The 25036-nt window shown below is 35.3% G+C and overlaps 1 protein-coding gene across 1 annotated transcript; it reads right to left on the bottom strand.

Moving 5' to 3' along the window:
• Positions 1–1548: 1548 nt before the first annotated feature.
• Positions 1549–17447, bottom strand: lman1 (lectin, mannose-binding, 1). Its single transcript, XM_056258307.1, has 13 exons — positions 17218–17447; positions 15871–16025; positions 13875–13982; positions 13189–13250; positions 12729–12828; positions 12249–12372; positions 11888–11946; positions 11566–11698; positions 10084–10271; positions 9758–9828; positions 6189–6348; positions 5537–5658; positions 1549–2126 (listed from the first exon to the last, which is right to left on the bottom strand). The coding sequence occupies exons 1-13, from the start codon at positions 17408–17410 to the stop codon at positions 2090–2092; spliced, it is 1512 nt and encodes a 503-aa protein (XP_056114282.1). The 5' UTR covers positions 17411–17447; the 3' UTR covers positions 1549–2089.
• Between the last annotated feature and the right edge of the window lie 7589 nt (positions 17448–25036).

Genomic DNA, 25036 nt, shown 5'->3' with positions numbered 1-25036 from the left:
ACTGAGACCGCTTGTGCTCCTATAGGTCCAGTGAGCTTGTGCCGGATTGACTGCACAGCACGGTGGGATGGAGTGACAGATGTGCTAAACGTACACGCCATCTCTCCATGTAATCCCCTGAAAAGAGAGAGGTGGGGGTGGGGAAGAGAGCGAGAGTACGTGATCAAGCTGAAGCATAGAGCAGTGATTGAGAGCGAAGAGAGACAGAGGGAACGGCTGTTGGATTATCAGCACTAAGAATCATTGGCATATCCCCATGCAATACTCAAATGTCACAAAAGGACGCTAGTAAAGAGGACGCTGAAAGCCTGTATCATCCACACAGTGATTCCGTAACTTCCTGTGCATAATTATTTATTAATATTGCATAACATTTTAAAAAGCAATTACGCAAACACTAACTTTATGTATGCTGTATTTAACATCAGTGATTATCTGCTGGCTAGGCAGGATGCTAAAAAACAAAACAATGATTTGATAGCACCACAAAAAATAAATAAATTAAACTAAAAAAAAAATAAAATAATAATATAATATAAAAATAATTATAATAATATAATATAAATAAAATATAATAAAAGCAAACTATAATATAACAAACATAAAATAATATATAAAATATAAATAACATTATAAAAAATAAAAACAACAAGGAAAATATAATATACTATAAAATAAAATAATGTAATATGAAAAATTAAATATAATAATAAAAAAAGATATATATATATATATATATATAAAAAATATAATAATAATATAATATAATGTATAATATATATATATAATATAATAACATAATATAATAAAATATAGCCTAATAAACTAGTAAGCTACATTTCTAATATTTCCCATAACAAAATACTTATCTGCCTGTTTTTTCAAAACATTCTGGATTGTAATCGCTCCCGTTCCTTTTCCTCACTATTGATTGAAAGCCTTTAAACCAACATGCAATCAGTTTGTGATGATTGGAGCTGAATGAAGGTGGAGAAAGTGTGTTAAAGCCCTCTGTCTCTGATCTAATCCCTAACGATGGCCCGGGTCACAGAAGCTTCTATAGAGCAGCACTATGGCTCACGGCTGGGTTCCTTACATAATCCCCGGCATGAGGCCGTCCCTGTCAGGCAGAGTTACATCTGCATCCAGGAGCTCTAAGCTTCCGCACTTCTGTACTCATTTAGACACTATGAGCTGTAAATTATATTACAATATATTCTTGTAACAGGCATAAATTACCTATGAAAACTTTTAAGAACGTATAATCTTTGGCAAGACTAAATGCTTATGAATTTTATTAGCTTTTAAAGTAGCAAACATAATGTGTGTGCTATGTATGACTTACTACTGATAGAATTAACTTTGTTCTTATTATTTTATAGAAATAACTAGTGCTGTCAAATCAATTAATCGCAATTTAATAAATCTAACATAAAAGTTTCTATATATTTTTTTCTCTTTCCGATATGCATAAATATAATTTCTACAAAAAAACACAAAAAAAAAACACTCATGTATGTTAAGTTGACAAAATGTGACAACACCAAGGTCATTTGATTTGTTTTATGTAAATTGTTTGAGAAGAAAAACATTTTTTTTGTTTTTTAAAGATTCAAAGAACACATTCGCAACCTTTGGATTCTTGCTTTCGCCAGTACAATAAAGCTTTAACACTTGTGGAGGAAAAATATGCCTTATTGTAAAGGTAATGCCAAAGTGAATGTGTTAAAATACTCAATCTTATTATAATTACTTCAGTTACCACAGTTCAGAACGTTTCTGGGACAGCGATTGAGATCTTGAAATGATTCCTGGACCAGTATTGAATAGGAAATACAATGTCAGACCTCTAAAGAATATATTACATCATATTCAGGAATCTTTCATTGAAAACGCCACACACACTTGGAAAAGAGCAGTCATTCAAACCCTGTACAAATCTGATCAAATTAAAAGTTAAGAATTAAAAAAAAAATCTCAAACAAAATACTTCAGTTTTCAAGTACAATAATTTACAGTTTGCAAACTGGAAATTAACAAAAATGGACAATATACATGTTGTGTTGTGTTTACCAAGAGCTATGAATCATCAAAAAAACTTCTTCGCTGCTGCTTCCTGTTGACTCCTGGAAGTAGATGAGAGAAACAAAAACAGAGAGAAAAGCATTAAAGGCAGTGTAGGCGATTTGTTTCAGATTTTTTTTTTTTTTATGCTGGTTGAAAGTCTCTTTACATCCTGTTAGCAATCAATAAGTTAAGTGGTCTAAATGTATATATATATTTATATATTGTCTGTGGAAGACATAGGACCATAAAATGTTTGTCCAATCATTGCATTCGGTGTGCAATGGTAGGATGTCCTACCTGCCTGTCAACATATGTATTTTAATACCTCCGCACACCTTCTCGCGCAAACATCACACATCATCAGCGCATTTCATGCTATTGCAGAGTTAGACAGACGTCAGTCACTGAGCGGGACAAATTAAACAGCAGCCGCCTTTTACAGTTCCTCCTGAACCGAAACAACAAGCTTATGCCATAACTACTGTAATTTGGAAGAGATGGAAACCCGTGACTTTTACTTGGAGTGGGTTGTAACTCAAATGTATGCGTTTCAATGTCATACCCATCAACGCCAAAATGAATCTGCAGCAGTCAGGTAGTACACATCAGAGCTCTTCAAGTTTTATTGTAATGTTATGTGCTTTCAGACACGAGGTAGTTTAAAGGTACAATATGTAGGATTTTTGCAGTAAAATATCCAAAAACCACTAGGCCAATGTTATATATTTTGTTTAGTTGATTACTTACAATATCCCCAATGTTTCCAACTATTTGTAAATCGTGAGAAAATTGCGATTTTAACCAAGGAAACGGGACGTGTCAGCAGGGGTGAGGAGTCGCCAGTCAATGGTGTCATATCCGCGTTACCCTCGGTTTCCGCTCGTACTGCCATAGTAACCATGGCGACAGACGTGGACAACTGGGTTATGCTTAGCAGGACGCTCACGCTGTTGTTGTTTTGTTCAAACATTATGGACCATGGCAAGCAGACTTTGAGACAAAAAGAGGACTAGAACGAAGACGAGGACTTTCGAGACGCCGAGAGCTCCACGACCACGTCCGCGACTAACTTCGACTTGACAGAGACGCGATTGTTCCATGTACTTTATTAGACAGGTGAGCAAATGTACATAAAACGAATCAATGTTATTTAGTTCAATATGATGAAATGTTAGAATATGATTATTCTAATGTTGATCTAGCTCACTGCTAGTCTCATACAGCCAACAAACAACCTAAATAACAACATTCAACACACTCAAATGCCGTTTAGTGTGATAGTGTAACTGTTAGAGCAAGTGAAACAGCGCTGCGTTACCTCAAGTTTAATTCGTCTAATAATCTGACCTGTGCGAGTATTAATTCAGTACTCGCGTGTAGTTCGGTAGAATGAAATGTCCTTATTCCTTTATATCCGCGGGACTCACGTTGCGCCACGCTGGTATAAGTCTCTCATTAGCAATCGCGCCCTGCTTCATACCACAGTCATGTTAAAAACATCACTGTATTCACTCATCCATAAAAGATCCATCAGCTTGACGACAAGATCCATAATTCCGCTTAATGCTTTGCGTCATCGATATACGCCTTTGTTATTGTATTTGTTATTATTGGTGGCGAAAAATCCTACATATCGTTAGCCTCATAGCATAATTGTCTAATTATAAGTCATTTTGTGTTTTTTTCTTGTTTTCCAAAGACATTGAAATATGACTATGCTATGAGGCTAATGATATTGTACCTTTAACGCCGTCTCTCGTGACGCTTTGCAGAATCTGCTGTATGTGTTCATGTGTTTTGAAGAGAGCAGTGGCTTTGGAGACACTCTAAAAGAGCATATTGCAGGTAAAAAAAAAAAAAATCTAAATTAATATATAACCTTGTATGAAAATACCATATGAAAAGTTAATGCAGGATTTAAAATGTTTTAAAACGACATAAGGGCACTAATTTAGTAGATAAAGTGAGTGTTTCTTGGACTGCTCGTAATTTTTTTTTTTTCAAAATCGCGTCATTTTACGTCACACTAGGGAGCCTCAGCCTCGGCTCAGTGCAGAGTAGGCTGGCATTCAGTGAGAGCGGCCGTGAGTCAGTGTGTTTTCGGTAGTTTTTGTATTTTAATTTATCATCGTCATGGTAAATTATTGTTTGTGGAGGTTGCGAAAACTCCGGCCTGTCAGGACATCGAGTCCACAGGTTTCCATAACAAGAAAAGGGACGGTGTTGTTGTATATCTTTCGTGCCTGGTGCGGTTTGTGCAGGTGAAGAGACGGGATTTCTCTTCCGCATCGGCTTCGAGAAACACGGCCGTGTGAGCGTTCACTTCAGATCGGAGGATTATCATCCCGGCGATATGATTGAGTTCAACATGGGATGCCGAAGCAAAAATATTGATCGTCTAATACTGTACCAATGGCATGAAATAGTGTGATATAGGTAGTCACGCCCTAAATAGAGGCAACTTGTAAATGAAAAACAAAATTACTCAGGTTGTTTAAATATTCAAATCTTTAATTTTCTGTTTATGTTATAACCCAGGTGAAAAATATGTATTAAAAATGTACTTGGGTATGTTTTTAGTACAATAGAAATATACTCAAGTATAGTTTTTATACATTTAATAGTATAAATCTACCCTAAAAATACTAATGTCTGCTGGCCTGATATACGATGGTAATAATCTGTACAATATTGTGAGCACAGTGTATATCGTTAGCGAACGTGTATATCTATAAGCACGTCTCTCACCAAGACACCTGTCCTGTTCTCCACTGGTTCTCACACCACAACTCAATTTGTCTCTGACCATTCTGTCTGACATTAGTCCTGGCCTGTCCTGCTCTCTCGGCAGCATAGCAGGCTCATAATTGTATGGCTGTGGTCCGTCATACGAGTAAGTACTTCCTCAGCGTCCGAAATGTCATTGCGATCCATTGTTTTCCTGTTGTTTGAATCGACCGCTCTCCCGCCCGCTATGTCACGCCCGCCACGCCCATTTTCAGACGCGGAAGTAAAATTTTCTCACAAAAACGACTCCAGAAGCTTCTGTAGCGTATTTATAAGTATATTTTAAAGAAAATCTAGTTCCTACATTATTTTTCTATACATTGACTCGTTGGGTCCTCTAACCTGCAATATGCCCTTTAAGGGAGGATGGGATCTTACGCTTTCAAAGCTAACTTGCTATTGCTAGCCGCTCTGAAAATTACCTAGCCTACCTTTAAATGCACAAAATGGTCCAAATTTTTGTTCCTTGCATTCAAAATCTGTCTTTATTCATTTCTGTCTTGCTTTTTTATTATGTGAACAAGAGACCATTTAATTCGAAGACACTGAGAGAGATTTCAGAGATTGAACTACCAAAACATCCGAGGAAGCCATTGTAAGAAGCACCCAGATCGTAACAGAACTCTTTTACACACCTCTTGAAGAGCTTTGTATAGACACTGCAACATAAAGATTCACTCACTTGTACATAACGTAGCCGAAGAAGAGGAGGGACTGAATGACGATGAAGACCAGGAAGTGTGTGGTAGAGAGGCAGGAGGGTAAGGAAGGAAGTTCAGGACATTGTGCCTTTTCTGCAGGATTCTAAGGAATATGTCCAAAATTTTTTTTAATAAATTTGAATTTTAACTAAGCCAATTTAAGAGGAGACAAAAACCACATCACAACAGTTTTCATTTACATTTTAGTTAAAGTTAAAAAAATATGTATGTCTATGTAGTTTTCATTTTTTTCCAGTTGCAGTTATTTTAGTACAAGTTAAATCATCAGGTTATACTTAATAAAAATGAGAATGTTGCCTTGCAATTAGTTGAAATAAAATAAATAAGTTAACATTGTTTTTATTTTATATTTTATTTCAGGTAAACTTTTTTTATTCAAGTAACATACTTTATGGCTTAGTTGGTTTTTAACCCTGACGAGTATACCAATAAATCGTACCATGTCATCAAAAATGACAACTAGTTGGTCAAAACCTTTCCATTCAGCAGACATTTTTCTTTCAAACTCCTAAAAGAAATCCAACTGTGCGCTATTTGTCAGCTAAGCCACACATATGCCATGCTATAAGATATATTGTCCATATCAGAAATGCTGCTTTATTGGGAACTCACCACATTTTTCTGAATGATGTGTTCGATGTTCCTCTTGACGACATGCAAATGCTCCTTGATGTCATTGAAGTGCTGGATTGTCTCGTATGATCCGAGTCCGCCTGCGTTACCCTGCTGTTGACCCACTGCCAACTGCTTCAGTGAGCCTGACAACGAGTCCCTACAAACCACAACATTAGTGCAATGCTTCATTTGCCCTCATGTTTCGAAAAACATTCATGAATCTGATCAGGATCGAGTCAGACACAATATAAAATACTTAATTATTCAAAAAAAAAAAGAAAAAAAAGTTGGAACATTTTCAAAGATTTTTCATGCCAGATGGTTCAACATTAAGGCTTTAAAAGGAAGGCTAACTGATTTTCTGCCCGTTTACGTACAAGAAAACAGTATGTCATACAAGAGGATCGTATCAAACAATCAATTCCTCTGAGACACAGTGTCACAAGACTAAATCTGTTTTTTAAATGCATAAAACAGCTTTAAGCTTTGAATATCTGATCTGATTCTTAAGACAAAGCTCATGTTTTCTGGATTTCATGACATTATTGCTCTATTGTAGACATGAGGATGCAAAAAGATGATTTGCACTTCCTGTCTTCACTCAAAGTACTACAACAAATTTGCAGCATTTCACACACCAATCATTAAAGCTAATAGACTTAAATGGTTATACTTATTGGTATGTAAAAGACAAACAACATTCTGAGATTTGAATGCGTTTCAATAGAGGATTCTTTTTTCTGAGCGCACATGTAGAGAAACATTATATATTCAATTATTTCCATATGACTTTTAAGATTGATCACATTTCAATATCTTTTCCAGGCATAGAAAATACGATTTGAATACATTTTTCAAAGTTTTACATGACCATAGGACAAATATTCACCAACAAAATGGTTATAAAATAACCTTTGAAATAAAACAAAAATACAAATTATTTATATTTCCAAATTTAAAACTGTAGACATGCAAGAAAGGACAGTCAAATACGGATATCCTGAACTCCCTCATGTCTCAACGAGCAACAAATCAAACTCTTCAGCTCTGGCTGGTATAAAAGTGGAGCCGTTCTCTCACCTCTAGTGGTATCTTCAGAGCACTGCATGCAAAACACACTGGTGAAAAATCCCTGATTACACTGGCTAATGACTTCTGCGACCAAGGTCTTCGGCCAAGAAAATCTTAATATTACTGTGAATTGTCCCAATCTAATCTTTTAAGCCTCATCTTAACTCTCCCAAAAGGCCATTTATCCTTCAGCCTCATGGAAAAAATGAAATTACCATGCAGCGCAAGCAGGAATGATTGCTAAATTAATCTTCCTAAAAAACATGGCCCCTTTCTTAAACATATTTCAGATGATTAAGAAATACCCATTTGGGCCATGCCACAGCTTTCCTCAGGGGGACACTTTCATTTTAGCTATAAATAGTCATTAAAGATGTAGTACTATATATATAAAATGAATATATAAAAAAAGATGATACATTGGATGATAAACAAATAAACAATGTAAAAATACTTCAGTACTGTATGATTGAAGAGAAAACCCTAAGGAAATTAAAGAAATGTTTTGTTGCTTATAATGTTCTGGGGGAAAAAAGGGAATTAAATTACGTTTAAAATGATTTCTTTTAATATATAGTGAAATGTTTAATCAAAACAAGGTCAAACCTGAGGTCTGCACATATAAAAAAAAAAAAAAAAGAGCAGCGTACGGTTTAACCTTTTAATCAGGAACACATCTTCTAGTTTAACATAATTTCTCTGCTTAACTTGCATTTTTGACTGATCACGTATTATCCTGTGCCTGAACCCCATTTCTTCGGATATCGTCTTCAAAAATTCTAAGATGATTACTAGGATAAAATAAATAAATAAATATATGAGGGGATGGACAAAATGAAAACGTTTGGTAAGTCATAAGTACAGACTCCTTGGGGAATTACAAAGACAAGAAAGCAATCAGAAGCAGACCATGTATTCGCTGGTGTATGATGGACATATTTAAAGATTCGCATATAATCCATCAAACAGAGGCCCATAAGGAGCCTAAACAAAATCAAATTTGTTTCTTAAGGGGGGGGAAAGACATAAATCTCCCTTGAGGCAAAAGTGAACATTTAGAATCTCCCAGTAATCTTTATCCACTTCAAATGACCTATATGCCGGAGGAAGCCGGTTTTTTTTGAGTAATTTCGTTGGGCTAAGATGAGTAAAATGAAATTATGATATAAAAAAAAGAAAAGGTCAAGATCTTAATATGTGCATAATCTATAAAATGAATTCGATCAACTGAGCATTTGTTTGTTGCGGACCAAATGCTGTTTAAATGCGCGCCAATAGGATTAGCCTAAATGAACAATCGACACAGATTACTGATCTTTTCGACGTCTTTCCGACAACAGGATGACAATGTGACCTCAATGCTGCCCTTTTGATCAAGACTGCTATATTATGTCTTTGCTAATAGCAAAAATAAAAGAAGCAATATGTGCATATGCACTAAATAGCCTTGAAAATCGTTCAATCTTGTTGACAGAAAAGATGGTGTAAAATATTCACGATTGTGTAGATAAGGAAAAGATAATAAAGTAACTTTGCTGTAGTCAAATCCTGTTTGAATAAAAGTACATGATGTAATTGGGTTGTTAAGAAAATCTTAATCTAAGTGCATCTGTTACAAACAAATCTCTTGGTTAAATCCCAAACAACAAAACCATCGGTAAGTGTTGTGCTGAAAGTCGGTTTAACAATCATTATAGTTTGGTCACATCCGAGTTAAAGAGTTGTAAAAACAGTCTTTTGTGGGCTAATCCTCCACTTGCACGGCTAAAGAGTTTTAAATGCTGTATTTTGGCATCTAATCCTAAAGCCTTATTGTTCGATTTTGTCTTTGTGCTTTAATCCTTGTTCGTCCACACCTCGCTTAAAAAAAACACCTGGAAGAAAACAAACAACTGTCCGCTAACAAAACAAAAAAACAATGCTGACATTACAGAGACCAACACAGAATAACAAACAAATGTATTTAATCTGGATTAAACAACGAACATCTTTAGATCTTCACGTAAAGACACAACAAACAAATGTTAATAGATAAAACCTAATTTGTTGCGTTGTTCAGTTTTTTGCAAAGGCATGTAATGCGCTAAGGCCTCTAAGTAGTTGTTTTACTCAGAGATTGTACGCGATTTAACACTTTATTGGCTAGGGATTGTCTGGAGTGTACCGTATTTTCCAGACTATAAATCACATCTTTTTTTAAATCTGAAACGTGCTGCAACTTGTATTTCCAGAAGAGGTTTACCTCAATTAACATCAAGCAAACAAAACAAAACTTGCATTTGTGTTTGCAAGTTTCACTTTAAATCCATTCATTTAAGTTTATAATATTTGTAAATGTTTGATTTTATTACATTATTTCTGAAACCTATCTTTTTTTCTCTCTCTCTCTCAAAATGCAATTTCGACCCAGTGCAACTTATAGTCAAGTGTGACTTATTTTACCAAAAATACAGTCATATACCGACTGGAGAACAATATTTTTCTTGGCGACTTACCTTACTTCATTAAGGTTTCTCAAAACCTCTTGTTGTGTATTAATAATGGTGTCCATTTCATGAGTGGGAGCCTAAATAAAGCAAGTAAACTATTAGTCAGGCTCAAAGACAGGTTAGAGCATAAATTCGATTAATCAATGTAAGAATGTAAATCAACCATATAATTTTGGTGTTTACAAACTGAACAATTTAAAGTCATTACATCTCATGAAGGATTTTGACTGGATCCGAGATGACACCATGGCATTCAATATAAAAATCTGGTCAACGTAAGAGTGTCCAGTGCTGTTAAATGCCATATATCAAATGCATTTGTCATGTCCTACCTGTCCTGACTGTGCTTGTGGTGCGCGTTTGGAGATCTCCTCTGTGATGACTGACACATAACGGCGTTGTTCATCCAGAATCATGGCCAGCTGCCTGTTCAACTGCTTGATTTCCAGGTGGATTCGATTCTGCCCCTCAAACACCTGACGGATTTCCCGGTCGTTAACGCTTTCAAACAGGTCCTCAACTGCCAGAAGAGAAACACTGAACAGATGTTTTTCTACAAATATGGATTTTCATTTTTCAACAAGGCATTTCAAATGAATCAGAAACAGAATCTGTTGTAAATACATCTGTGAATAAACACAGAGACTGCATGGGTTAGGGAAAAATGTTCCGCCTAAAAATGCCCTTAAACACGGTTCAAATAAAATAAAAATCTATATATATATATATATAATTATAAAAAATAATTTTATATAAAATATATTTTTTAAATAAATGAGTTTAACAACCAAATCGGACTTGTCCAACTAGATCTATATGGAAGCTTGTTTCCGCAATGTAATAAAAATAAATAAGGTAATTGCGACTTCCTCAAAATTCTGACTTTTTTTCTCACCATTGCGGGTTTATACCTCACAATTGAGACTTTAGAATTCGCAATTGAGAGTACATATGTCAACATTCTGAAAAAAAGTCTGAATTTGCCAGATTAATTCGCAATTCTTGCTTTTTCCTCACAATTCTGACTTTTTTCCTCAGAATTGAATTATAAACTCGCAATAGCGAGTTAATAGTCAGAGAGAATTGACAATTGAGAATTTACATCTCAAAATTCTAGGGGTGTAACATATACCGTGTCACAATATATCGCAATATAAAAATGCAACAATATGTATCTTGGATAGTGACAATATGTATCGTGTATAGTTCACCCAAAATAAAAATTACTGTGTATGAAAAAATTTAAGTTTTCAGAGTTTTAGTGTCAGAACTACATTAAACTATTATATATGTATAATAATGCAATGTGGAAATATTTGTGGGTCCTGTTAATGCCAAATATCTTATGTTACCAGTAAAAAGTGGCCTACATTATTTTAAACACATCTAGTCAGTGAAAGAGTGCAAGCACATTCATCTAAAATAATTTTGTATTTTCAGCTTCAGAATCATGAATATGTTTATTCGGGTGTCACTACTGTCCTGTGCATTGGGTTACCAGCACCAATATATTCTGAATATTTTCTTAGAATTGAGAGATACAAACTCAAATTGTGATAAAAAAAAGCACAGATACATTTTATATTTTTTTTACTCCATGACGGAAACAAGCTTCCACAGATCTAAGATCAGAACAGGATTCATAAAAAGTAAATTGGGAATGGATCGATGCATTTTACCATTCAAGATTAGTGTTTTTATGCGAGTTTCTCTTAATGTTTCCAGGCCATTTCTATTGACTATAAACATGATGAAAACTCAAAGCTGAATGTGAATCGGAGGTCAAAACTTCAGACAGAATGAGAGCAACTCACTGGGCTGCCCCTGGACATCAGGGTGCTCTTTCTGAAACTCCTCTTTCCTTTTGTCCAGCGCTTGTTGGAAATTCTCAAATTCCTCCTGGTACTTGTCCTTCTCCTCTTTGGGAATCTCTTTTTCTGGGGGAGGCTTTATAGAAAGACAAAACACACATTCAAACACAATCACGCACATAGACACACTTACGCATACTCCAATTATAATGAACAAGAGGAATGGAGTAAGAGGTAGACACTTATGAAATAAGTATGGCCGATTCTTCGTACTTATTCATACTTAAATGCGTGTATGCGAATGTGTGGGGAGGAAAATGCGTACCAGATTCTGCCCAGGCTCTGTAAGTCTGAACAGCAAAAATGACAGCACATCATGGTCATCTGTTGAAAGAAATTTAGACATATTTTTAAAGCTAAAGAGTGTAATTTCAGTGCCACTAACAACACTAAACACGTTTTCGAGGTTTTAAACCTCTTCTTCCACAGAACCTGCAATAGAAATGGACATAAACCATATATTAGACTACTTTTAGATAACTTAATGTTTGAATGCCAACCATTTTTCTTTGTTGGTTCACTTTTGATCCAGTTGAAGGGTAACAAAGACAACATTAGACCTTCAACCGGAAGAGAGAAAACTTTACATATTTAAAAAATGTACATATTTGGATATGTAAAAATACCTGCAAGTCCTCCGGTGGCTGCAGAGATGCCAAAATAACCAGACTCGGGAATGACCATGTTTTCAACTTTCGTGCAGAACTCATAATCGTCTTTATCAGGAGTGAAGCCGTTATTGATGAAAACCTGAAACAATTGAGAATATATTCAGATGTTATTATAGCTGGAAAACTTAATATTTTTTATTTCAATTTAGGTAAGTTGCTCCTTTTTTTTAAACGAGATCATATTGAGATGAATAGGTTAAACAGTCAAACAATTTACCTGAACACATCCAACTAAATACTATAGTACTGCCAGTTGTATAATACATGGATATATTGTTTTGATGTACATTTGCAATGCAAGATTCACCGAAAGACACATTTAATCACAAAAGCTATTGTTAAATGATCAGGGTCAAAAGGTTTCATTATAGTCGGTTCTTTAGTATTAATCTTGAAACTTTTTATTGGTTATATGATGATATAAACTTGACCTACCGATAAAGTTTGCTTGTAGTAGATGATTTTGGCACGTACAGGGTAAGGTTTGTTTCTGAAGTCTCTAAGACATGTACCCAGAGCCTGCGTTGAGCCATCACTGGAGGAAAAATATTATTTATTAAATGCATACATACATAACCACAACAACAACAAGTTTCCTCTCCACGTCAACAAGTTTGGCCAAGGTTTCTCTTGAAAACTTTCATGAAATATTGAACTGATAATGTGAAGGCTTATGTGTTAGCACAGTCTAGCTAGTACATATGCTACTGACAACTCTCCCCCGCTGGCTCACAGATCTAATTTAATGCTTTCACTGTTACTGCACTCAGATTAAGACAGACAGAGGATTAGACTCTCTCTCTCTCTCTCTCTCATAAATAATCATATTTCCTAATCTCCTTTGAGTTGTAAAAATGAGAGCGCTGATGTCAGCAAGGAGGATATGTTTACTTACTTTTGATGGTCATAAACAAGTTTTCCATTGTTACCCACCACCAGGACAGCAGGGTTGTTTTTCTACAATAGCAAGGTCACAGAAGACAGGGAGACATAATCCTTATTTAGTTCAGAGGAGACACAAAACAAGTCTACTGAGGTGCTTTAGTGTTTGTTGCTGAGGCAAAAGCTAAGCACATTACCATAATCCTTTGATAATATATATATTTACCTCTACCTTAAGATGTTTTGACTGAAAAATGCACATCGGTAAAAAAAATCAAAAACATTGTTGGTGCATTTTACTGACACAAACAAGTGTTAAAATAGTCATTTTTCAATAAACTACTAATTATAATAAATTACAGTGCTTCCAAATAATTAAACAATGAAATTTATTACACAATATGCTGATTTAGCAAATATTAATATTTGCTAAGAAAAACCCTAATATTAAGATTTTAAAAGCTTTACACACACACACACACATATATATATATATATATATATATATACAGTAAATACATATACATATATATACACACATACATAATATATATATATATATATATACACATACACATATATATACACATACATAATATGTGTTACATAAAAATATATTTTAAATAACTTCACAAACACATTTAAAAATAAAATTAGAATTAAAATAAAATTATTTAAATTATACTCATGTGCAATCACCTTCCCATCATTATCAAAAGAGTCAAAGAATATTCCCACGCCGTTCCACTGATCAGCAGCCCCGTACACAGGACCATCCAGACCTTGACCAGCCGTGAACCATAAGGCCTACAGAGAACACACACACACACACACGGGTAATTTGGTAAGTGGTGCTTGAGATCAGTGTGGTCTGCTCCACTGGACTGTGGGACAATTCAATGAAAGCACATGTTACTCGTACAACACTACATTTTAATTACTCTCCATACTGCGAATGTTGAACAAAGTTCATGAATTATCAAGGATGACCTATGGATGCCTTTTCTGATAAAATGATTTATTCTGTGCAAAAAGAAGTACCTGCGATAAGACGAAAACACGGAACCTCATGACTGCTAACAAATAAAGTAAATTATATTTCGTTTAAGTCAAGTCTGTAGCACCAGTAATGCAGATGCACAAAATGAGCTCATATGACCAGGGTGAAGAGCAAGTGAAATGTGTGACATGAAAAAAACTAAACAAAAAGTGACTAAGTATAAAAAGCACAAAATACTGAACATAGTGAAACTTACAATTTTATGGTTTGTTAAAAGCAATAATAGTATCATAAAACTAGATTTTTACATTTTATGAAGAAAATGTGACTATTGTTTGCCCATGCAAACCTGCCACCACAATGCTAGGGTGTTCTGGGTGGTTGGCCGGGCGTGACTGTGTGCAGGTGTTTCTATACGGTTGCAGGGCCAAAGTAAAAAGATCCTGCCACCAAGTCTCTAAGATCTTCTGATCTCTAGATATGACTTCACAGGAAGTACCCACACTGCCCTTCTGTTTTAGTGACTCTGATGACGGTGCATACAGCGTCTTTTACACATCGTTAATAAAGTGTTATTTATGTAAACGCCTTTGTGTCCACTACAGTAATGTAGTCCACCACAAGTTTTAAATGACATTGTTTAAATGATCAAAAAGCAGGATTGATTTTAAAAAAGATTAGCAAGGGCAGTCAACATATAATTTGATAAGTTAACATCTCGCAATTCTGACTATTTCTCACAACTGCGAAAATTCTGAATTGCAAGACAAACTTGCAACTTTGAGAAAAAAGTCAGAATTACGTCTTTCTCAGAAATGCGATGTTATTTTTCCCAATTGCGAGAAATTGCAAGTTTATAAGTCTGAATTGTGAGAAATAAACGTACAATTCTCAGAAAGAAATTCCAAATTGCGAGACAAACTTGCAATTGCAAGAAAAGTCAGAATTACAACTATTTCTCACAACTGCGATTTTATTTGGCGATTTTTTTTCTCTCACAATTGCGACTATTTCACAATTTATTTTCTCACAATTACAACTATCTCACAACTGCGATTTTATTTCGCGATTTTTTTTCTCACAATTGCGACTATTTCACAATTTCTTTTCTCACAATTACAACCATTTCTCACAACTGCGATTTTATTTCGCAATTTCTTTTCTCTCACAATTACAACTATTTCGCACAACTGCAACTTTATTTCGCGATTTTTTTGTGACTGTTTCTCACAATTGTGACTTTCTTACAGTTGCGAGTCTAAATTGTGAGATATAAACTTATATCAATTCTCAGAAAAAAAATCTGAATTGCAAGACACTTGCAATTGCGAGAAAAAAGTCTGCAACTTAATTTCTCACAATTGTGAGAAATTGGACGTTTATAAGTCAGAACTGCGAGATATAAACTTGAGTCTTACTGACTCAACACTTTTGAATAGTAATGTACATCCAAAGCAATTTCTAGTACACTACACCACAAGGTTCACCCAGATCTGGAATTCAACCTGTGACACAAGCTCAAGGCTTTCATGTCCCTAAAATGGGTCAAAATGACCCTCCACAGTCAAAACGATAACAATGTGAGTTTGTGCTTCTGTACGTTTACAAATGCCCATAGCCAAAAATGTAGAAATGAGGCTCACATACACAACATAATAATGATTACCCCCCCCCCCCCCCCCCCCCCCCCCTTACCAATCCATCTGCTCCCATTCGCCCCCGTCCGGACACACGGAATGCCACCTCAGCTTCCCAATGTTCAAAACTTACAGGGGATTTTGTCCATACCCCACCCTTCTGGCTCCTCAGAGAGGGAGTGATTCGAATCTGATCCGCACCAGGAATGGCATCTGGAAAGAAGATGGACATTTGAAAATGAATGAACTTATAGTTAGTTCTACTAAGCAACTTTACTCTCATAGTAGACTGTTAGGTTAGAGTTAGGGTTCAGGTAAGTAGAATAAGCTGACATGTAGTTGCAAAGATACTTATACTCAGTAGAATGTCTGTGGGGAGCATCAAAATAAAGTGTTAACAGATATTAAGCAGACAGTCTACTAATACTCTACTAATAACGTTGACATGTAGGTTAGTAGTTAGTAGAATGTCTAAAGAGGACCATAGGAATAAAGTGTAACCATAAAACTATAATAATCATTGCGCAGTTAGCCCAAACCCATCATAATATCTTGTATAAGAGAATATCGAAAGTTTTATTAGGCAGTCTGAGACAACAAAAGATTTTTGTTACATAATTTCATCATTATCACACGCCCACGTGTAATATCGGGCACACTACCAAGTATACGAGTACGAACTTCCCTGACTGCATACTTCTCTGTTGACATAAATCTATTTAAACAGAATGACAAAATGACAGAAACATCAATATTAAATTTGAGGACCAAGTAAATAGCCCTGATTGCTCCTGCCGGCTAATATGTGGCGGTGTATTTGAAAGATTTGGGAAATGTTGTAACACAGAACTTTGCTCTTCCCACATGCCGAGACAGATTTGTTTAACCCTTTAGGAAAACTAGTGCCATGTCAGCTGTTAAACAGCACGCATATATTTATTAATCATAGTTTTTTTTTTTTTACAATGTCACCACGATTATGCATCAAAAATTATTAGGCTATGTGAATCTGATAACTAATTATAAATCACACTTTTATTAACACATGAAGTACCTGATTTAATCATAGGACAAAAGCAACTAACAATGCACCAAACATATCAGAACAGAAGTAGAGCATTGTCTTTAAAATGCAGCCATATTTTAACTTTAAGATGTGTTACAAATATCATAATATGCATTATTACAAGAAACCCCTCATGCACAAGCAGTGTAAACCAAAATCATTCATTCAAAAATGCAATACTTGCACCACTCAGGTTCAGTTCACTTTAATGCAACCTCGCATACACTTCTCGGGGCATTTAAACTACATGTCCGTACATGGACTAAACATGCTGACAGATGACAGACAGAGATACAGATGGATGAGAGAGATCACACAGACACCCATCTATAAACTTACTCCCAGTATGAATCCAGAATGGGATTCTTCCATCACTCTGTGTCAGATGTGGCCCTTTGAAACTGTATTTATACTCAAAACGCCGGTGCGGCAAGTCCCCGGCAGCGTTGTCGGCGAAAACGTGCGGAAATATTAAAGAAATTAGTAATAAATAGGCATAAGCTGCCAGGAACTTAGCTATGGGCACCGCCATGTTTGAGTCTGAATGCTGACGTAGCACAGAGAGGGGCGGGAGGACTGGAAATGCTGAAGGGCCAACAGGGCGCTCTCTCATTGGCTGAAGCGCCAGATTGACACACGGGGAATTAGGCGAACCGCCTTGAGCTTCGTTTTCAGGCACTGATGCACTGATGACTCCGTAGGGTACTAAACGTGTCATAGCATAGCATAGCATACAAAAACGTTACCACGGTAACAAAAATCTTCGCCAAAAAGATTTGAAGAGTTTATTTTGCCACTGTAAATTTATAATGAATTAACATGAGAGCTTTTTCAGACCTTTTATTAAATGATAACAGATTTACACACAGCCGTATGTGTGTAGGCTACTTATTGTAAAACATATAATAGCCTGTTGTATGCTGTATACTTACACATACACACACTGTAGAATTTTATATAAATGTATAGATATTGTATAATACTGCTTATATTTAATTAGTCAATAGTAGGCTACAGACATATACAAAGCTTTTTCTCACACGCATTATAATTTTACGTAGGCTATATAGATATATAGATTTAGTCACCAGTATAGTATATATTATATGCATGATATAGGCTACACATGATATACATAGGCCTATGAAAGCTTTTTCTCACAGACACAGACACAGACACAGACACAGACACAGACACAGACACACACAAACTTTATTGGCACCCCTGGTAAATATGATCAAAAATGGCTGTAAAAATAAATCGGCATTGTTTATCCTTTTGATTTTTCATTCAAAAAATGTGTTGAAGTAAAAAAATAATTTTTTGGCACCAAACCCACCAGATTGGTTTGGTGCCAACAGGAATAAAATGTACCCCATGCCCACCGTTAAATATACTGCTGGATCTTATATGCTAGGGGCCTATTTTTTTGCTGAAGGTCCTGGACTTCAGATACATGGTATCATGGATAGCGAATACCAAAACTTGACTGCCTCTGCTAAATCTCATAATGGGCCGTGGTTGGATCTTTCATCAGAACAACGATCCAAAACAAACATAAAAATCAGCACAAAAATGTGTCACTGAGCATAAAATGAAGCTTCTGCCATGACCGTCCCAGTCCCCTAACCTGAACCCTATATAGAAAACGAGTGGGGTGAATCAAAGAGAAGCAGCACAAGGACTGGTCTCTGATCTCCTGTCAGGTGTTCTCCAAACTTATCAGGCATTTTGGGAGAAGACTCAGAGCTGTTATCTTGGCAAAAGTATAGGTTGAAAAAGTATTTAATAAAATGGTGCAAATAATTAGAAAAACATTTATTTCAGAATGTGATTCAAAGCATTCAACAGGAACATGAAGTTATGTGTTCAAGCTTGTGATAAGAACATTCTCCCTCCCTCTCACACACACCTTGACTGACAGAGCAAACGTGTCTCAGCACAACCTCTTATCCTGCTAGTGAACCTGTAATTAGGGTCTTAATGAGTGCTATCTTTATGAGATTGTGAGGTTGGCATGCCCTTTCCCAGTGGGCGGCAGCAGGTAGATGGTCATTCTGACCAATGATCAACCCCCTGCTCTCAGGTCAGCGCTAATACAGCGCTAGCCCCGCGTGGAAGGGATCAGCGCCCAATGGAGAGCAGGGGCTCCTGAGGTGTCTTTTTCATGGGGGAGTCCCATTCCCTCAGCAGGGGATGGTCTGTTATAATCCCCTGCCATTCACTTTCTATGCTAATAGCTCAGGGCTAATGATGGGATGGATGACCTCACTATAAGGTTAACATCAGCTGACCCCGACACAGCTAAAAGAAACCGAGGGGTCTGCAATGGATGACATGCAATGTCATTTGTGATCTGTTATACAAGCGAGTACAAAAATAATTTTTATGGTGATCAAAAGTGGATATTTATTTGAAATAATGTCACCGCAATGAAAATATGATATACTAAACTTATTTTAAACTGCATTTTTTTTTAAATAATTTGTTGTACTTTTCTTCATTATTGTGCATACTTAAGGATTAGACATTTAAATAAATCCCAAAGTGTTCAACCATGTATGTAACTTGATGGAGTTCCTCAAATCGCTTTGGGCTATTGATTTTATATGAGATCTGATGTACAATTTTAACAGGCAGACAATTAAAAATAAAATAAACTCCTTACATTGAAAGAGGGAGATGACAGAATCAACGTGGATGAGAATAGAACATAGAATTGACCAAGCAACCTCATGTCAACATGCAAAAAAATTGCACAGTGTACGGTTTCAGTATACGTACATTGTATAGTATTCTTTTATCTCCAATATAATTTTTCTGTTTAATTTACATCCTCTTGAAAGTTTATTATATATATATATATATATATATATATATATATATATATATTATGTGTGTGAATGTCCTTAAATCCTTGCTGGTTCTGTTTGTTGTTGCACTACGTGGGAAAATGAACTATAAGGAAACATATTTTACATCATATTTAATATGTATGTGACAAATATAACCTTGAAATCAGAGTACCTTAGGAACCAGCAACTCCCAAGCACCCATCCACAACACCTCAACATCTTTATTATTTATTGAATATTTATTATTATAAATGCAGTTTTAATAACCCTACAATTGAGAAACATAATATTTGAATGGAATTTTTTTTTTAAATGGACACATTGCAGGACTAATAAATGAACTTCAAAAAAGCTAATAAAATGTAAAAATGTTATTATAATAATAACAACATACATTGCCCTTATATATTTATAGACATTTTAACCTTTAAATGCACTTTGCAGGACTATTAAATGAACATCAAAAAAGCTGATAGGTGATTAAAAATAGGGTAAAATATTTGTTTCTAACAATGTACATTTGGCTAATACATGATTAAAATAGTGTAAAATATTCTTATTATTGTTAATAATATCAAGGCTAAACAGCATATCCCTATATATTCACAGAAATTTGAACCTTCAAAGGCACTTTGCAGGACTATTAAATGAACACCAAAAAAGCTGATTAAAAATATTAAAATATTGAGAATCATAACGGTAAATAGCATCTCACAATATACATTTTCCCTTATACATTCAGCTAATAGGCGATTAAATATTGGTAAAATATTGGTAAATATTATCTAACAATGTACATTTGGCTAATACGTGATTAAAATAGTGTAAAATATTCGTATTATTGTTAATAATATCAATGCTAAACAGTATCTAATATGCATTCTCCTTATATATTCAAATAAATTGGAACTTTACAGGCCGACTATTAAATGAACAACAAAAAAGCTGATAGGTGATTAAAAATAAGGTACAAATATTTAAGAATAGAATCTAACAATATACATTTTCCCTTATACATTCATATAATTATTGATGGAAAAAAAAAGAGAGATCATGTTGTCAACTCCCGTAAACATGTCAAAATCCTGTTCTCTTGCCATGTCATGTCGCATTTCCCCAAAAAACTATCCTTAGACATCCCTAAATGTCATGCCTTGTTCCGCTCTGGCTGTTGGAACCCATCCCGAGTTGAATAGTGAGTAATCCATCAGCATCACTCGGGCTGATCTCTTCCTGTGGCCTATTCTCCGGCTCACGATACTCCCCTAATCATGACAAGTGTCTCTCTTGTTCGCATCATTAGTTTAGCCCGAGGAGAGAGCTTGTAATTGAGGTCCCTTCTCTTTTGTGTGAAGTTCATTAGGAAGTTAATTCTCACAGTTTGGAGGAAATGCACGATTTAAATAACAAAAGAAATGCAAATGTCTCATTTGGATTGGAGACAAAGAAGCCTGATGGGAGCTAATGGATTACGCATCAGGAGAATACCTCTACAAATTAGTCAGCGCAAATATTTGGCCAGCTAATTATGCAAGGCACGGAATTGTTATTTTTGGATAGGCCACGGTTTTAACATGTCAAATAAGGCGCCCACGGGGAAAACGGGTCACATGAACGGCTGATATAGAAGAAAAAGTGAATTATGGCAGAGAGTGTCTCCTAACAGGGCTCATTGTGTGTGTTCTTTGTGCAGTATAAAAAGGTCTTTTCAGGTCATAAGGGACACAGGGCAGCTGAGCATGGCTTCTCACCTCTCAGCTGGGGTCCCTTTTCTGCATTCAGTGTGTTTTCCCGCATTGAATTCACGAACGAATGCAAACACACAAAAAACAACACGTATTTCCACAACAAAACCCTAAGTAAATAACAGCGGCGTGGAAGAAAAGCAGCGTGTAGCATGTTATTATCTTTCACCTGCAGGGAGTTTACATCACTATGGTAAGCACTTCAGCCCTCGACGGCCTATTCATGACGTCACACACCCGACATTAAGATTTCACCTCTTTTGGACCACAAGCTTATGGTGAAGATCAAGCAATGAATGGATTGATAATGTCTGCCAGTGACTTATTTCAGTGTTAACCTGTTGAATGAACATAATAAACGAAATAGTTTTGTACAGTTTTTAATTTATACTATACTTATATAACAATTGTCATATATATTTGACAATAAGTAAATAGTATATTTTATGGTATAATATAATTTATGTTAAATGTATATGTATATAAATAATCAGACGATTATAAAATAAAAATAACAACCAAAGAATTTTAAAATAAGTGTGCAATTAAATGAATGAATATATATACAATTGTTATATATATATATATATATTTATATGTGTGTGTGTATGTATAACAATAATATTATATTTAATGTATATATATATATATATATTTATATGTGTGTGTGTATGTATAACAATAACATTATATTTAATGTATAATATAATTTTATTATAGTATATTTATATTTTATATTAAATATATATTACATTTAACACACACACACACACACACACACACACACACACACACACACATACAGGTTAGCATGACTTATAAGGACAGTTTCTTTGAACCAGAAAAAAAGGTGGTTTAGGGGGTCTATGACTTCCTTTTATGCTAGAGCTTTCAAATAAAAATGGAAATGCTTTTAAAAATCATGGCTTCTAAACTCAAACTCTATTATTAATTTACACCTTATAAAACAAGTTACATGACACCCTGATTTTTGGCTGACTTACAAGGACATGTGTCCTAGAGGACAAAAAACAGGATTATGAGGACAAATGGATTACAAGGACTATGTGATGTCACAATGACATCACAGTTCATTAACATACACAAAGAAACATGACTACACACTGCACTGCAAAGACAGATGGGTTTACTGGGACTATGACGTGTCTTTGACATGAAAGTTAACAATCACTACACAAACACAAAGCCAGAAAGGTTTGTTTGTAGCTTTAAGGTTATTTATATGATACATGTTAAAATTGTTTGGGTTTATATATATATATTCTGGGTTCAGTCCTTTTTGTTGGGTTGTTTTCACTATGCTGACTAGGTTTTGGGTCACGCACTGCCAGCTAGCAGCTGGGTTACTTTCACTGATAGTAGTAACAGAAGAAACACAAGTAAGATAATGCACCCATATCAATATCACCAAGTGTAGTGTCATAATGAATGCCTTTAATCAGCTGCCACTGCACTTGCTGTGTGGGAATCTTTGTTGATTACACTGGAATTGATGTAGTGATCATTCCATGTTTGACTGAAAGTGAAGCCATATAATGTCAGAATGAGGAGATGACCAGGTACAGCTTCTTTTTCTGACACTTTGCAAACACAAATATTATCACAGGCTTATTTTCTGTATTAGCAATTTACCTTTCGGCACATCCATTACTCATGACCTTCACCTTAATTTAAAGAGGTTCATTCCTGTGCATCAAGCAGGTACAGTTGAACTTTATTTATGTTCACTGATCAATGTTTGTACTCCATTCATATGGATTTGTTTTACCATTTCATAAATGTTTTGAAGCATCAAGAGTTTTGGTTGAACAGACTTTCATTGGAGGGACAGAAATCTCACAGATTTAAATAAAAATAGCTTCATTTGTGTTCTGAAGATGAATGAAAGTCTTACGGGTTTGGAATGACATAAGGGAGAGTAAATGACAATTTACATTTTTGAACTATTCCTTAACTATCCCTGTTGTAGTGCTACAGTATTAATTGGATTAGGGCTGGTGTCAGAAGCATGTGACTGCCTTCAGATCTTCTTTGCAGGTTTTCAATAACTTAGTACCGTAAGATTTCAATGAAACATCTTCGCTGGTAATAGAGAAACAATACCTGCCCTTCATTAAAGAGGCCTCTGAGGGGTGGCAACTAAGCAGTTGAGCAAGAAAAAAAAAAAAAAAAGTAACCATGTTAATATCTTGTATTTAATATTCTGAAGTGCATTAAAACAATGTGAACAGCAATACACTTATCTTGCCAACAATGCAGATACTACAATTGAAGGGATAGTTCACCCAAAAATGAAAATTCTGTCATAATTTACTCACTCTCAAGTTGTTCCAAACCTGTATGAGTTTCTTTCTTCTGCTGAACACAAAGGAAGATTGAAGAATGTTGGAAACTAGACAGTCGACGATAGCCATTAACTTCCATAGTAGGAAAACAAATATTAATCTGGAAGTTAATGGCTACCGTCGGCTGTTTGACTACCAACACTCTTCACTCTTCTTTTGTGTTCAGCAGAAGAAAGAAACTCATACAGGTTTGGAACACCTTGAGAGTGAGTAAATTATGACAGAATTTTCATTTTTGGGTGAACTATCCCTTTGAAACTAATAATAATAATAACAATTGATTGTCAACGAGATTACATCACAGCATCAATCGACAGTGCAAGAGATCAACAATACCATATTTTGTAAACAGGGCACAGCGATAAATAATAAACAAGAAAAAAAAAACCTATATGAGAGGAAAAGAATCATTAGTTACCAGGAAGAATTTGTATAAAGGTGTGTGCTGCAACGATGCAAAGTCCAGTTCACAGTTATTGCATTGGTGGAAAATGACAACAAACAACAAATTGGTGGTAAAAACAACAACAACAACAACAAATGAGAAATCAGCTACATTGATAACAGAAACTGGAACATCTCATTGGAAACCAGTCACATCAACAAAGAAGTTAAGGGTAAATAACCCAGAAGACAGCAAGGAGTTTCAAAGGGATAGTTCACCCAAAAATGAAAATTCTGTCATAATTTACTCACTCTCAAGTTGTTCCAAACCTGTATGAGTTTCTTTCTTCTGCTGAACACAAAGGAAGATTGAAGAATGTTGGAAACTAGACAGTCGACGATAGCCATTGACTTCCATAGTAGGAAAACAAATATTAATCTGGAAGTTAATGGCTACCGTCGGCTGTTTGACTACCAACACTCTTCACTCTTCTTTTGTGTTCAGCAGAAGAAAGAAACTCATACAGGTTTGGAACACCTTGAGAGTGAGTAAATTATGACAGAATTTTCATTTTTGGGTGAACTATCCCTTTGAAACTAATAATAATAATAACAATTGATTGTCAACGAGATTACATCACAGCATCGATCGACAGTGCAAGAGATCAACAATACCATATTTTGTAAACGGCACAGCGATAAATAATAAACAAGAAAAAAAAATGTATATGAGAGGAAAAGAATCATTAGTTAGCAGGAACAATTTGTGTAATGGTGTGTGCTGCAACGATGCAAAGTCCAGTTCACA

The sequence above is a fragment of the Rhinichthys klamathensis genome, unplaced genomic scaffold (genome assembly GCF_029890125.1).
Source record: "Rhinichthys klamathensis goyatoka isolate OS25496 unplaced genomic scaffold, OSU_Roscu_1.1 h1tg000150l_1, whole genome shotgun sequence".
Classification (NCBI taxonomy): domain Eukaryota; kingdom Metazoa; phylum Chordata; class Actinopteri; order Cypriniformes; family Leuciscidae; genus Rhinichthys; species Rhinichthys klamathensis.
Note: the sequence above shows the minus strand (reverse complement) of the source record. Positions and strands in the feature narration are given on the sequence as shown.

What these genes read in the sequence shown, in the direction of transcription:
- lman1 (XM_056258307.1), bottom strand. Translation starts at nt 17,410, where the DNA reads ATGGCGGTGCCCATAGCTAAGTTCCTGGCAGCTTATGCCTATTTATTA. An exon ending in CAGAGCCTGGGCAGAATCTG is followed by an intron (nt 11,699 to 11,887) that starts GTACGCATTTTC and finishes CTTTCTATAAAG; the next exon opens with CCTCCCCCAGAAAAAGAGAT. An exon ending in CACAAGCACAGTCAGGACAG is followed by an intron (nt 9,829 to 10,083) that starts GTAGGACATGAC and finishes TGCTTTATTTAG; the next exon opens with GCTCCCACTCATGAAATGGA.